At 49.7% G+C, this 12,764-nt stretch overlaps 6 protein-coding genes across 6 annotated transcripts; 4 read left to right on the top strand and 2 right to left on the bottom strand.

Annotated features, from left to right (window-relative positions):
• Positions 1 to 64: 64 nt before the first annotated feature.
• Positions 65 to 2,208, top strand: BO88DRAFT_473377 (fungal specific transcription factor domain-containing protein; the record flags this gene model as incomplete). Its single annotated transcript, XM_025711772.1, has 6 exons — positions 65 to 231; positions 284 to 1,085; positions 1,136 to 1,196; positions 1,244 to 1,382; positions 1,438 to 1,498; positions 1,567 to 2,208. 6 exons carry the CDS (start codon positions 65 to 67, stop codon positions 2,206 to 2,208), a joined length of 1,872 nt encoding a protein of 623 aa, XP_025566515.1.
• Positions 2,209 to 2,405: 197 nt separating this feature from the next.
• On the bottom strand, positions 2,406 to 4,364 carry BO88DRAFT_411624 (uncharacterized protein; the record flags this gene model as incomplete). The annotated part of the gene is made up of 1 exon (XM_025708049.1): positions 2,406 to 4,364. One exon carries the CDS (start codon positions 4,362 to 4,364, stop codon positions 2,406 to 2,408), a length of 1,959 nt encoding a protein of 652 aa, XP_025566514.1.
• A 931-nt stretch (positions 4,365 to 5,295) lies between these two features.
• On the top strand, positions 5,296 to 6,569 carry BO88DRAFT_441288 (uncharacterized protein; the record flags this gene model as incomplete). Its single annotated transcript, XM_025709863.1, has 2 exons — positions 5,296 to 6,031; positions 6,088 to 6,569. 2 exons carry the CDS (start codon positions 5,296 to 5,298, stop codon positions 6,567 to 6,569), a joined length of 1,218 nt encoding a protein of 405 aa, XP_025566513.1.
• Positions 6,570 to 6,666: 97 nt separating this feature from the next.
• BO88DRAFT_401820 (sialidase family protein) lies at positions 6,667 to 7,949 on the bottom strand. The gene has a single exon (XM_025705934.1). The coding sequence runs from the start codon at positions 7,889 to 7,891 to the stop codon at positions 6,761 to 6,763; it is 1,131 nt and encodes a 376-aa protein (XP_025566512.1). The 5' UTR covers positions 7,892 to 7,949; the 3' UTR covers positions 6,667 to 6,760.
• A 791-nt stretch (positions 7,950 to 8,740) lies between these two features.
• Positions 8,741 to 10,199, top strand: BO88DRAFT_441286 (mitochondria protein Fmp29; the record flags this gene model as incomplete). Its single annotated transcript, XM_025709862.1, has 5 exons — positions 8,741 to 9,082; positions 9,146 to 9,170; positions 9,248 to 9,328; positions 9,376 to 9,658; positions 9,785 to 10,199. 5 exons carry the CDS (start codon positions 8,741 to 8,743, stop codon positions 10,125 to 10,127), a joined length of 1,074 nt encoding a protein of 357 aa, XP_025566511.1. The 3' UTR covers positions 10,128 to 10,199.
• A 1,223-nt stretch (positions 10,200 to 11,422) lies between these two features.
• Positions 11,423 to 12,494, top strand: BO88DRAFT_473351 (uncharacterized protein; the record flags this gene model as incomplete). The annotated part of the gene is made up of 3 exons (XM_025711771.1): positions 11,423 to 11,598; positions 11,673 to 11,881; positions 12,023 to 12,494. The coding sequence occupies exons 1-3, from the start codon at positions 11,485 to 11,487 to the stop codon at positions 12,492 to 12,494; spliced, it is 795 nt and encodes a 264-aa protein (XP_025566510.1). The 5' UTR covers positions 11,423 to 11,484.
• Positions 12,495 to 12,764: the final 270 nt, after the last annotated feature.

The raw sequence follows: 12,764 nt of genomic DNA, 5'->3' as shown, positions 1-12,764 counted from the left end.
GAAGTCCAGATAAGAGGGTGAAGGCATCGGCCTCCCCTCTTTTCCCTCTCCATCCATCCAAAAAATGCCTTCATCCTCGAGTACAGCCCGTGCAAGCACTTCCTGCCGTCGCTGCCACCGACGGAAGAAGCGCTGCGGCCGTACACTTCCACAATGTGAGACCTGCATCCAGGCCCAGGTGGAATGCAGTTTTCTCGATGATGATCGACAAGTCGGCACGTATCCAATCGCGTAAGTCTGCTAACTGCAATCCGAGTTCGCCCGCTAATCGTAGGGGTCGAAGATACGTACAAGGACTAGAAACTCGCGTTAAGGAGCTTGAGAAGCAACTTGCCGCGGCCTTAGTATCATCGCCATACCCTAACCTGCATCCCGACCATGACTTCGACCAGCCAATAATCAACTTCGCGACACCCCCAGATACAGACAACAGTGACACCTTCCCCTTTGCGACCCCTCCATCTCACAGCCGATCGGACTTTCTGGTCGATGAGCTCAAGCGACTGTCCCTAGAAGCTGCAGCAGAACGACATCTTGGTTCCTCATCAGGACTATCCTTCGCCAAGCTAACCCAGGCAGTCCTACGACGGCTATCCCCCGACAAAGCCGAGTTTGTATTCGACGATATTCCCAATGAGTCCATAGACCAATACGATGGTCCTCTCTCAGATCCTCTACTAGATGCGTCAACCTCCTTATGGGAGCTGAACAACACGTTCTCGTCACCATGTCTATTTAACCAACTGCCTCTGTCACATGTCATGGAAGACGAGACAACGCTGGCCGATCTGCAGCTTCCAGACAGGACACATATCGAGTATCTAATGGACTTTTACTTCGCACATTCCCACACTCTGTACCCTATCATCCGTCAAACCGAGTTTGCATCCGTCATATGGCGAGTACACAACGACCCACAGGACCCTCTAGTAGGGTCCGCGCTGTGGATGTTCCGCATCTGGATGGTTCTAGCCATCGGGTCGACAACACACTGCTCAGTGACATTGGGAGACGAGTCGGAGTCTGTACTGTACTACAACAAGGCAATGGTATACTTCGAGGACGCGCTTGGCTTGGGCGATATGGTATGTCATGTTCCTCCTCCAGTGACAAAGTCGATTGATTGACCAGTCAGGCTGCGCTAGAAGTTATGATGCTGCAAGTCTCATACTCCTTCTTCAACCAAGTCGGTCCAAGTACGTTCACCCTCAACCTGTTCTATATCATACTAAACAGATTCAAGATACATTCTTCCTTGTCGGGGTCGCCGCCCGCATGGCCATCGGTATCGGCCTACACAGCTCCTCAAGCTACGCCAATCTCCCATCTGATGTGATCGAATATCGCAAGCGGATATTCTTTTCTCTGTACATGATGGATAGGTATCCCTCCCCTATCCCCACACCTTGTCCCATATCCACTAACGAACAGTAACAGAGTAGTATCCATAGCCTTAGGCCGCCCTTTCGCCATCCACGACAACGACATTGACATCGAAGTATTTCCCACTTCTCCACCGCACCCCAAACTCATAGTCTCCATCTTAAACTAACCAACAATCTACAGCCCTTCACCGACACCACCACAACAGACGACCCAACCCACACAACCGACCTCTCCATACCCCTCCACATCCTCTCCCTCCGCCGCATCGCTAGCGAAATCACTACCGCCCTGCACTCCCCAACCAACACACCCAATCAAGACCGGAATAAAACCCTCCAAATCCTACACAAGGAACTCCTCCACTGGCGCCGAACAATGCCCTTCCCACTCCCACCCACGCCATCCCCTATCCCACACCTCACCAGCGCGTGGTTCGATCTGAACTACTACACCCACATGACGATGCTATACCGACCCTCTCCGCTATTCCCCTCTCTGGACGAACAGAAAGTGAAGGTGTTAGCGACAGCCGCTGCCATGGCAATCCGGCAGGCGATGAATCTTCATCGGCAGGGCCGGTTCGCGTATAACTGGCTGAATCTGTTAGGGGTGTTCCAGAGCGCGGTGGCGTTGATGTATGCTACTCTGGCGAGGCCGGATGAGTTGGGAGTTGTGGTTAGGGAGAGTAAAGTGGTGGAGGATTTGGGGCTGGTGGTGGAGTTACTGAGGGTCTTTGGGAGGAAGTTTGGGGTTGCGCGGAGATTGGAGAGGATTGTAGGGGTTGTGGTGGGGAGGTTAGAGGGGTATTGTGCCGGGGGATAGCAGTTACTGGTACTAAAGATATGTTTACATGAACAGGTAGTGAGGAGGGTAATTAGTTCTTGATTCAGTACTATATATCAAATTCAAACATTGCCAATTTAATAGTCAGGTAGCTGGACAGTCGATATGAGAAACAATGATGGCGTCGAACATGGATAAGGGTCACGATAAAATCTCCCAGAAAAGCCAGGTACGCCTCAGGAAATGCGACCAGTCTCATAAACATAGCTTTCGGTAGTCATTTGTCTACCTTTGGCTAGACTTAGAGCAACCACCGTGATGGGGCCGCCTCGAATGAGAGAATGCAGCGGTCCACCCGGTGCAACCAGCTCAGCTTGAAGGACTCCGGCCACAACGAGAATAGGAAGGCATGGTTTCATTCTGTGAATGTGCTTGACATAACGCGTGATAACCTCAGCACTATCCACGACAGCTTCTACAAGCACAACAGTGTCCATTTCCCGTAGACGGTCATCATCGATGTCTTCTGGATTATTTGTCTGCAGGGTGCAAGCTTTCTGAAAGACATCCCGAATACCAGCAGCCATGTGGTGACTACCTCCCATTAGGGGAATAATGAGCATGCCGCTTTCACGGACAAGTTGATAGCCAGTGGCTTTGGGCTCCTCGGAGACGTCAATAGCAGCCTCCTCAACGCCTCCTATCTCGCTGATGTATTCATTGGCAAGATACCATCCAGCTTCATGATAGACCTTTTCCTCCAAATGCTGATCGGGGAAGTATATCGTTCTCAGCATCTTGGTATGCAGCAACTTTGCTACACCCTTGTGGGTCGCGTGGGCAAGGGTAAATTGATGTTGAATGAGTTGATCCAAAAAGGCTGGCTCCTCGAGTTCCGTCAGATGGAGGGTGGTTGAGTCTATGCAATCCTTCCAACCCTTCAATCTCAAAGCCACGCCCGATAACCATAATCTCTCATAGCAGGGATTATCTGGGCGGCGAAGGATGATCGAATAATGTGCTCGATGAAGCATCTGCTCATCTGAACCGTGGCCTCCAAACGCCCATACCTGCAAGTTATGGTCTGTCCTGAGGCGTTTAATCAGTTTCTCTTTAGCCTTAGGGGGGACGATATAACGGTTGGATAGTGGGCCCGAGCCAATTATCGTGACAGATTGCGAGAGACTCTCTTGCGCCAGAACCCTTTCCCACAGCAAGCGGAGTCTGGAAGTCACCAGGATGATGCGAAGGCGCGGACACTTCGAGACACGATGCAAAAAGCTTCTTATTTCAGGATAGAGAGCAACTACAGACGCAGCCTTCCCGCAGGCCTCGTCAAATCGGCCGTCGGCCACAGCTTGCTCGTAAGCTAAGCTTGATTGACGGCATTTCGAGTAATCGTCAATATATCCACACCACGGGTGTCTCATCGGCAAGGTACGGTGTCCCTTGTCATTACTCTCGCCAAAATAGAACATTTCCCAGAAGGTCTGCTCCTCATTTTTGGGTGCGAAGACTCCATCGCAGTCCATGACTAGGACCTTCTCCACCTGCCCTTGCCAAGGAGCTACAACTTCGTCAATACACTGATCCACAATGCCTTGATTGTGTTCTTCATTTCGATCCAGCTGAAAGGTGTGAATGAGGGCGATAATCTTCGGAAGATCATGAGGATCCACCATCGTGAGCATGATCTCCCTGTCGAAACATGTGTCTTTCAGCCCAATGATTTCTTCATCGGCCCATTTGCGAAAGTAATCAAGAGAACACCAGGTAAGATGATTCTTTTCAGGGTCCTCCATACAACGCTGATGGGCTACCTCGACAGGGGTGTTCACATAAATGATATGCGTGAACGGCCTATCGAGGGTACCATCATCCAGAAGTGTCGTGTATGGATGGTCGCCGAAGTCGTCCGGTTGCATGTAATTAGCTGTGGCGATCCCTGTGACCCCAGCATCATCACATTCATGTCTGATGGATTCAAAGGCGCTATCATAGACAGACCAGTGAATAGGGCAGGCGTTTTTGACCTCTTCGTACTCATAGAACGAAAAAGGGCCCCCCTCGAGCTCCCTTCGGAGCTGATTCAGAAGATGCGTCTTTCCAGATCCGGGAAGGCCAAAGATGCCTATCAGATTTTGTCTGGGTGGACCGGATGGATTCAAGTTGTTGCTTATGAATCTTCCCGACATGATGTAGTGATATTGCAGTAACCGGAACAGTATGGGTTACAAGAAGTCTGGTTATGCAGAAAAGACAGGGCCTTGTCAAAGCAGGTATGTATCGATGGCCTGGGGAGAAAAATAGAGTATGACAAATGCTCCACGGGTCAGCGATGAGTCGATAGAGGAAGTGACATTCAAGGTACAAAAACTACATACTTATATGAAGACAAGAGCAACCATGGGGATCACAAAAGCATGTAAATAAAGCATGAAGTCCGTTGCTAGAGCTTGAATCGAGGAAACCCCCACTGTGTTACATGCTTGCTATTCTGCCATATCGGTGAGCACCGTACGATCTCTTGACTGTTGCGCCGTGGTTGGTATATCTGAAGTTCTCCATTTGAAACACTATCTCATCTATGAGGTAACTTCGCGGTACCAGTGATTCTTGATCACTGATAGGTCCCTCCAATTACAATCAAAATAAGCACGGCCCCATCGGAAACTCCCGTATATGACATTAATAAAGGGGCTCTGCCCATATCTGCTACAATAGATGCGCGGGTAATCGCACACATTTGAAAGCAGTTCCTCAACTCTTTATTCTTGGCAATTCCACAAACATCGGAACGAACAAACAACAAAGCAGCCTGAAATCGGGGGCAGCCGAATAATTTATATCATTATCACCAAGAATATACACCCAAAGTGAGGCGAATCAAAATAATTGGTCCACAATCAGCACCATGAGTTGTCCTCAGACTGCTTAGTGATAAACGGCTGTTTCAATTCGTTCTAACCACCCCACTTGAATGCGTCAACGTGGACAGCTCCACAAAATCACATATCACGATCGTAAATACACCCAAACCCCAATTCAAGTCTAATACTAAACCACGGAAACACCCATCATCACTACCACTGTTCCCGTCTACAACCGAGAAAGAAAAGACCAAAAATGGTCTTCAAATCCCTCCCCAACCTCCTCACAACCCTAACAACCATCTCCAAAACCACGCACGACCTCCTCTCCACCATCCTGATCGCTCAAGACTCCCACGGCGACAACCCCCTCTACGCCAGCACGGCCCTCACCCTGGCCAGCAGCTTCGCGCCCCCCGCGCTCGCAGCAATCACCATCCACCAAGCCCTTGAAACCAACACCCAACTACGCCAAATCTCCTCCCACCTGGGCACCATCTCCGACACTCTCGCCCGCGACAATGCACTGCGCGTCGCATCCGAGTTCCCCACCCTCGTGTACAACATGCTCCAACACAAAATCAAGTCTGAGCCTTCCTCCATATGGTACCTCGTCTACCACCCCGACACGATCTGGCGACATCATTTCGAAGATTTGGTGCTGAAGCGGGGTGTGCTGGGTGAGCGGTTCATTGGCATATTTGGAAGTTTGGATGCGGTGGTTATTTATATGCAGGCTATGAGGAGGGCCGGGGTTGGGAGAGGAGGAGGGGGTGAAGGGGAGGTGCATTTCAGGTTACTTATTCCGGCCTATTATCCGATTACGGTGGAGACGCCGGTCAAGTTCCCGGTGGAGAGTATTGAGCCGTTCGATGTTTATTGTGATGTGCATAATGGGGTACCACTGGTGAGGATGTTTCTTCCCGGCGTGAGGGAGGGCGAGTTGGGGAATGTGGGGTTGTGGAAGCCGCAGAGGGGGTTTTGGGAACAATGTAAGTCTTAACATATTATTCTGTGTTTGAGGATCGGGATGCTGATGAGGTATTAGTATTCGGGATAGGGAATGGGCAGGATGAGAATCCCAGGTTGTTGGGGATGCAGGTATTGCATGATGGGGAGATAGGGAAGACGGACGGATTGGTGATTCATGATCAGTCCGTCGATGAGACAATACGACAACCTGGCGAGCAGGTACAAGTGCAAGAGAAGATGCGTGATGTGCTGGCAGAAGATCCAGTGAGTGGTGACGAGTACATATACGAGGAAGCCGTTGGTCGAGGAACAGATGATGAGTTGGAGCGCGCCTCTACAGCTGCATCAGCTGGAGAGACCGAACAGCATACTATCCGACATCATTCGCGTCGACATAAGAGTCGGCACAGCACTGCATCCCAGGCTGGATCCGTGGCTGGCAGTGACTTCTACTCGGTTTATTCGTGGACCTCTGGTCAGAGCTCCCGTAGCTCAGGGAGGAGACACAGGCGTCGACATGACAGTCGGAATGGGAGCGATCGAAGCAGTCGCCGATGAGTCGCAGCTGCGACGAAGAGCTGAACTGTCAAGGCACACATTTGCCGACAGACTACCAGCTACAGATGTGGCAACGGTCGTACTGTGGGGCTGCATACTCGAACCGTCCTGAGAATAACATGTCATTTCCATCAATCAGGCTAAACTCATATTACATGCAATGTCGCCGTTGATTAGGTATATCGCCACTATCACTCCAACGCAATCGTCTTCGCCTTGGGTCCACCACACTCATACAGCGCCAACAGCCGTCTGTCATCGAGAGTGAAGATGCCCGGCCAGTGACTCGACTCCCGACACACAGTCGTGGGCCTCGTCCACATAATCCTCCCCTCGTGGGGCATGGACCCAAAGACAACCTTGACACATGCATTCCTGGTCCAGTTTACCTCATCGAAATCCTCATCGCACATGAAGATAACGGCCAACGACCCATCACCCAAACTAGCAATCTGCGGGGCCCCAGCATTATGTCCCTGCGCGGGCACATACACCTGCTGCCTGCCACCCCACGTCTCGCCATCATCGTAACTAACCAGCGCCTCGACATCGAACGTGCCATACGTGGTCGTCTCAAACACCATAACCAACGCCTCGCAATTCCTCGCCTGATCCCACGTCCTCGCAATACCATTCATACCATCTCTGCGCTGATCCTCCGCCCCGTGCAGACACTGCGGTGCCGACCACGACGAACCCCCATCATACGACCTGACGAGCATCGTGCACTGATTGTTATGCGCAAACTCCTGCGAATACGTGAGCTGGATCTCGCCCGGCCGACGACCCAGTCTCATAAACGGTTCCCAGATACCCAAGGGCGCGGGTTTCTCTGCGGCCTGGGAGGCGAAGGACCAGCTGCGCCCGGCGTCCGTGGAACGGCAAACAGTGATGCGGAAGTGTGTAGGGCCACCAGGGCCAATATCGTGATTACGGAAGGCAGCAAGGACAGTTCCAGGTCCGATCTCGAGAAGGTACACGTTGTCGACGTCGCCCTTGCCGCGGGTGATTTCGCCATGGTCGGTGAAAGTTTGGCCGTTATCCTCGCTGATGGAGACCATTAGGAGGCGTTCACCGCCGCCGACAAATCGTGTGAATGACGCGAGAATGCGACCGTCGTGAAGGCGTGCGAGGCGTGGGTAGGTGCCTGCGGGGTGGGGGGAGAGGAGGCGCTCGTCATTGTGGATGACGCGGTTGCCGGCGAGACGGTTGTCGCCCGGTGGGGGCGGTTGTTGGTAGGGCTGGCCTTGGCCATGGCCGTGGTGACCGTGATGGTCAATTCCGAGGGTGTTGAGGATTTTCTGGCCGAAGTGTCCAGGCATGATGAGAGTATTAAAGAGAATGAAAGACGGATAAAGTTGGAGTGGGAGGTGTTTGGACCCTGGGACCCTGAGAAGCTGACAGGCGGGGTATTTATTTGGAAATGGAGTCAAAGTGGGGAGTGGCTGAGGCCCAGGATGACGTCATCAGGGGGATCGGCGGTGAAACACGGTTGCCTGACCTGATGCTATAATTATGATGATGTTCACTCAGCTGGTTAGCCATGTTGGTGAATTGTTGGAGTCATGGGCGGGTGAATGGTGGTTGGTGATGCGATGCGGTGGGGTGAATTGCGAACAGGGCATACCGAGGCGGCATGTAGGGCTGATCCGCACCTGTCATGGCCCTGTTTCGTGGGGAAGAATTAAGTGTCGGTAGCTTGATTGGGTGGGAAGCTTTGTTTTGATAGTTTCCGGCTATGAGGTACGTAATTTCCGTTTGATTAGTGTAACTACTACCCCTTGATTATGGGCTGTGAAAGCCAATAATCCTTCTTGATCCCTCTGTATCTAGCCAGAACGAATAACACCCCCTGTTAAGGCAGTGTTTATCAAACAGCCTCAGCGCTAACACGTCTTGGCTAACCATCAGTATCTTGGTACCGGCATCTCCACACTACCCCTACTGAAATGTTCAATGCCCAGAGCGTATGCATTTCCAGACGGCGATCACTTTCATCCACTATATTTACACCATGGTGCACAAGGGAACTTGTCATATCGTTGCCGTCACGCCTTCATCTGTCTAGCAGATCATCTACATAGTACTATAACTTCTTCAGAAACACGTCTCGAAGATGGATGTAAGCCTAACCTACCTCTATTGCCCATAAGCTACTAAAATATATAAGAATGAACGAGGACGAGCGGCTGAAAGAGAGATATGTGAAATTCGACCCGATCGAGCTTCAGCGCGTTGCTGGGAAAGCAATGGGAGAAGACCATTGTTTCCATATCATCAAACTCGCAGAAGGTGGCTTCAACAAAGTCTTCCTATTTAGAACAACTTCTGGTAAAGAAGTCATAGCACGCATTCCCGCTCCCATTGCCGGCCCACCCCACTACACCACCGCCAGCGAGGTTGCTACGATGTCCTTCTTGCGAGATATTCTAGGAGTTCCGGTCCCAAGAGTACTGGCGTATTCGGCAGATTCGACCAATCCAGTTGGATCAGAATATATAATAATGGAGCGGGTAAAAGGCGTGAGCGGTTATCTCTCACTACAGCGGATGTGGCTAGTTTGATGAAACAAATAGCGGAAATTGAAGCGAGGATTTTTGCGTATCCATTCCTAGGGTACGGAAGTTTATATCGCAATAGAGAGCCGGAAGAGGAACCAAACATACCACTTTCGGTAGAAGACTTCTGCATTGGTCCTATTGCTGCGCGGCAGTTCTGGCATGGTGATCGAAGTAATACCAAGATTGATCGCGGTCTTTGTTAGTGTTTCCCTGAAGTTATTGTTATGAAGCTAACCCTTGCAAAGGGCTCTCACCTGAAGACTGCTTTACATCTGCTGCTCGGCGAGAGACCACTTGCATACTGCAGTATGCGAAGCCTCAACCTCGAAGAACCTTTCTCCTTCCTACCAGTTTCGATATCGACCCTTCGGAGCTTACCTCGCTTCTTTCAGAATTCCTGCAACTTGCCACTCTTTTGGTACCAAAAGACACATTTCATGATGCTCTCATTCTACGACATCCTGACTTGACTCTGAATAATATATTACTGAAGCCTGGCTCCGCAAAGATTGCGAGCATTATAGACTGGCAAGATAGCATCATCATCCCACTGTTTTTGCAAGCAGGCTACCCAGCCTTTTGCGAGCATGATGCGTCGAAGGCTCAAACCTTACAGGCTCCACTTCACCCAGATAAATTTTACGATATGAGCAGCGAGGAACAGATGGAAGCAAAAGCTAAATGTCGCTCCGAGGAAGCAAACCTCTACTACACAGCAGCTACTGGGTTGTATAATGGTAACCACTGGAGCGCCTTGAAGATCCCGCACCTTGGCATGCGACAATATCTACATCAACAAACAGGATACCTTTGGGATGGAGATGTCATCAATCTTCGTGCTGCTCTTGTTGGTATCACAACTCCGCAAGTTTGGGACGCGATTACGTCAGAACGGTGTCCGGTGGTCTTTTCTGATCAGGAACGGCACACAGCAATCGAGGAAGCAAATGAGTGGAATGAGTGCGAAGAACTCCTGGATATTATCAGGAACGATTGAGGTATTGACCCCGAAGGTGGTACAGAACCCGCAAACTTTGAGGAGGATGAGCGTGATATTTGCTGGCGGACCTGGCCTTTCAAAGATGATACAGATTTCTCCTCTTCGTCTTTAGTGTGAACTATATTTCATTACGAAGGTAAAGTTGCCTCTTGGCTACCATCAGTGTTTCATTACGCATTGCTTCATTACGAATGCTCCTGTCTAGTAAGGCAACGAGAGTGCACCCATCGGGGTTGGTCAAATTGGTCGACGTGTCTGTGAATCTATGAACACATGTCACAATCATGGGCCTATATTCTCTCGGCAGACTGCTGGAATCCTCGTTATTTGGTTCTGATCCTTGTCACAATTGACAAAGCAGACTCTATATTCAACGCCCCAGAATTAACTAATCTATAGGCTCCGAGGCTCAAAGCCACCAACTAGTTCATATAAATACTGCCATTGTGAGTTCTCCGTGGATTCCTATACATGTCTACTGGGTTCTTTCTACACAGAATTTCCCATCAGAACCTCCACGTATGTATTTTTTCTGGCAGGAAAGGTCCATTTGGTATAGTTACTGACACCACAACACAGGCTACGCATTATATCTCAGACAAAAATGTGCCTAAAAGAGCTTCCCAACGTGTATACTTGGAGCTGCGCGCACAGGATGCCCGAAGGCGGGGAAAAAACCACTGGTGCAAGCCCGCGATTGAAAGAGGCTCGTCCTGCAAGCACCCAATTACAACCTCCAAGGGTGCCACTCGTGGACATGGCAAAAGATATCTCTGTCCCAGATGCCGTCAGGAAAGGGATCCCAAGAGACGCAAGGATGATGATGCCACTGGGGCTGGGGTTCGGGCTCCACACTTGCTTCTCAGCCCCATGGTATCAAGGTCAGTGCATAGTTCACGAGGATATTACGAGAGGGCTAGCTTGAGCTATAATCTGAAGGCCTAATGTGCGCAAAATTTAGTAATTTATTCATTTAACTCTCTTGGTCAATCCATTTCAGACTCTTCTTGACGAGGTTTATTCCTTTTGTCCGAGAAGCAACAGTAGTATATGGTTCAAAATTCAGAGATCATTTGACTTCTATGGCCGCGCCTGACGCGTTCTGGATTTGCCTAGCTTAGTAAGTCGTCGTGAAACTGTGAATATCTCCATGTCGGCCTTAGCTACGTTGTGTTCACTACATTGACATACTAGATGGCTAATTGTGCTAGTTCTCACCGCCTCACTGGAGCTATAACAGTGAGCATTTACTTCATGACATCCGTAGCATGGACCTGTCTCCAAGTGTTGGTCGCAGAATTCCACAGCGTGATTCCATCATGCTTCATTTCACAAGTCCGTTTCGCTGGCATATATGGACGTCACTTTGGGTCTTAATCGCCATTTTTCCATTGGAATCAATCTCATCCAATCCCTGCCCAAAGAGACTGCCAGACCAGATTTTGGCGATGATGGTGGGTCTGACAATGTAAAGACACATTTCCCGCGTTTCCGTATCCCAACAATGGGCTGTAATTACAATTTACTAATCCGACAAGCTAGATTGCTGAATCCTCCAAAGAAACACCCAATGTTATCGTCGACCACCTGCGTACCGATCAACAAGCTAAATGCAACAAGAAAATTGTGCACCTGAAGCAGCCACCAAACTTTATCGCCATGGGCTACTCCGGATATATCTGCAAAGCCGATGAAGATACCATCATCAAACATCCAAGGTACCTTCCCGATAATGAGCCTTATAATGAGATGTACCGCGATATGATCAGCACCGAGAAATAGATCTATGAGCGCCTGGGAAACCATAAAGGGATTATTCCGTTCCTGGGCGTGCATGATCAGTCAACAGGCGCAATTAAGCTCGCATACGCACCTGAAGGAGACCTTGAAAGCTACATTCAGAACCATGATAAGCCATCTGAAGCAATCCGCGCCTCATGGATTCAATCAATAGTCGAGACATTCTGGCATATCTATTCTTGCAAGGTTCTCCATCAGGATGTCAAGCCCAACAATATACTTGTTCATAATGATAGCCTGAAGGCCGCTGACTTTGCTAATGCCGAGATATATGCGTTGGATGTTGATATGGAGGCTATCTACATGGAAGAACCTTTTCCGCGAGTCAATATACTCGGCATTGGATGCATCATATATTCTATCGCAGCGTGGCGTGCCTTCTGGTATGACTACTTTGAACAAGGTCCCTGGCCGGAACCAAGGGATATCCCTGTGACAACTGGTTTACTTTGTGAAAATATCATCAGGAAATGCTGGAGTAACAGCTATGAGAACATGCAGTCGCTGTATGAGGACTTCAATGCTTCCACTAGCACGGATCTGCCGCTTGCGAAGGAAGAGTAATCGGTGTTAATTTACATCCTGAGTATGTGGGCATGTGGCACGCTTTACTGGGTCTTGAAGTTCCGTCAGAGTCCATCGAATCTTTATGGGAAATACTGAAATTACAATCATTTTCTACCTAAGGACCCCACACTCTGGTCACTGAATATAGTAAAGTAGTCTCGTTTCGTATCGATGATGACCTTTTTTTTTTTGCCAGCATTAACAGCGCACTTAATGAATTGGCCTATAGCCCAAGACTGGATCAAGTCAAAGCACCGCCGTACCACA

Source organism: Aspergillus vadensis (genome assembly GCF_003184925.1).
Source record: "Aspergillus vadensis CBS 113365 unplaced genomic scaffold BO88scaffold_3, whole genome shotgun sequence".
Lineage (NCBI taxonomy): Eukaryota > Fungi > Ascomycota > Eurotiomycetes > Eurotiales > Aspergillaceae > Aspergillus > Aspergillus vadensis.
Note: the sequence above shows the minus strand (reverse complement) of the source record. Positions and strands in the feature narration are given on the sequence as shown.

Coding starts and splice junctions, on each gene's coding strand:
- BO88DRAFT_401820 (XM_025705934.1), bottom strand. CDS start 7,891: ATGCCTGGACACTTCGGCCAGAAAATCCTCAACACCCTCGGAATTGAC.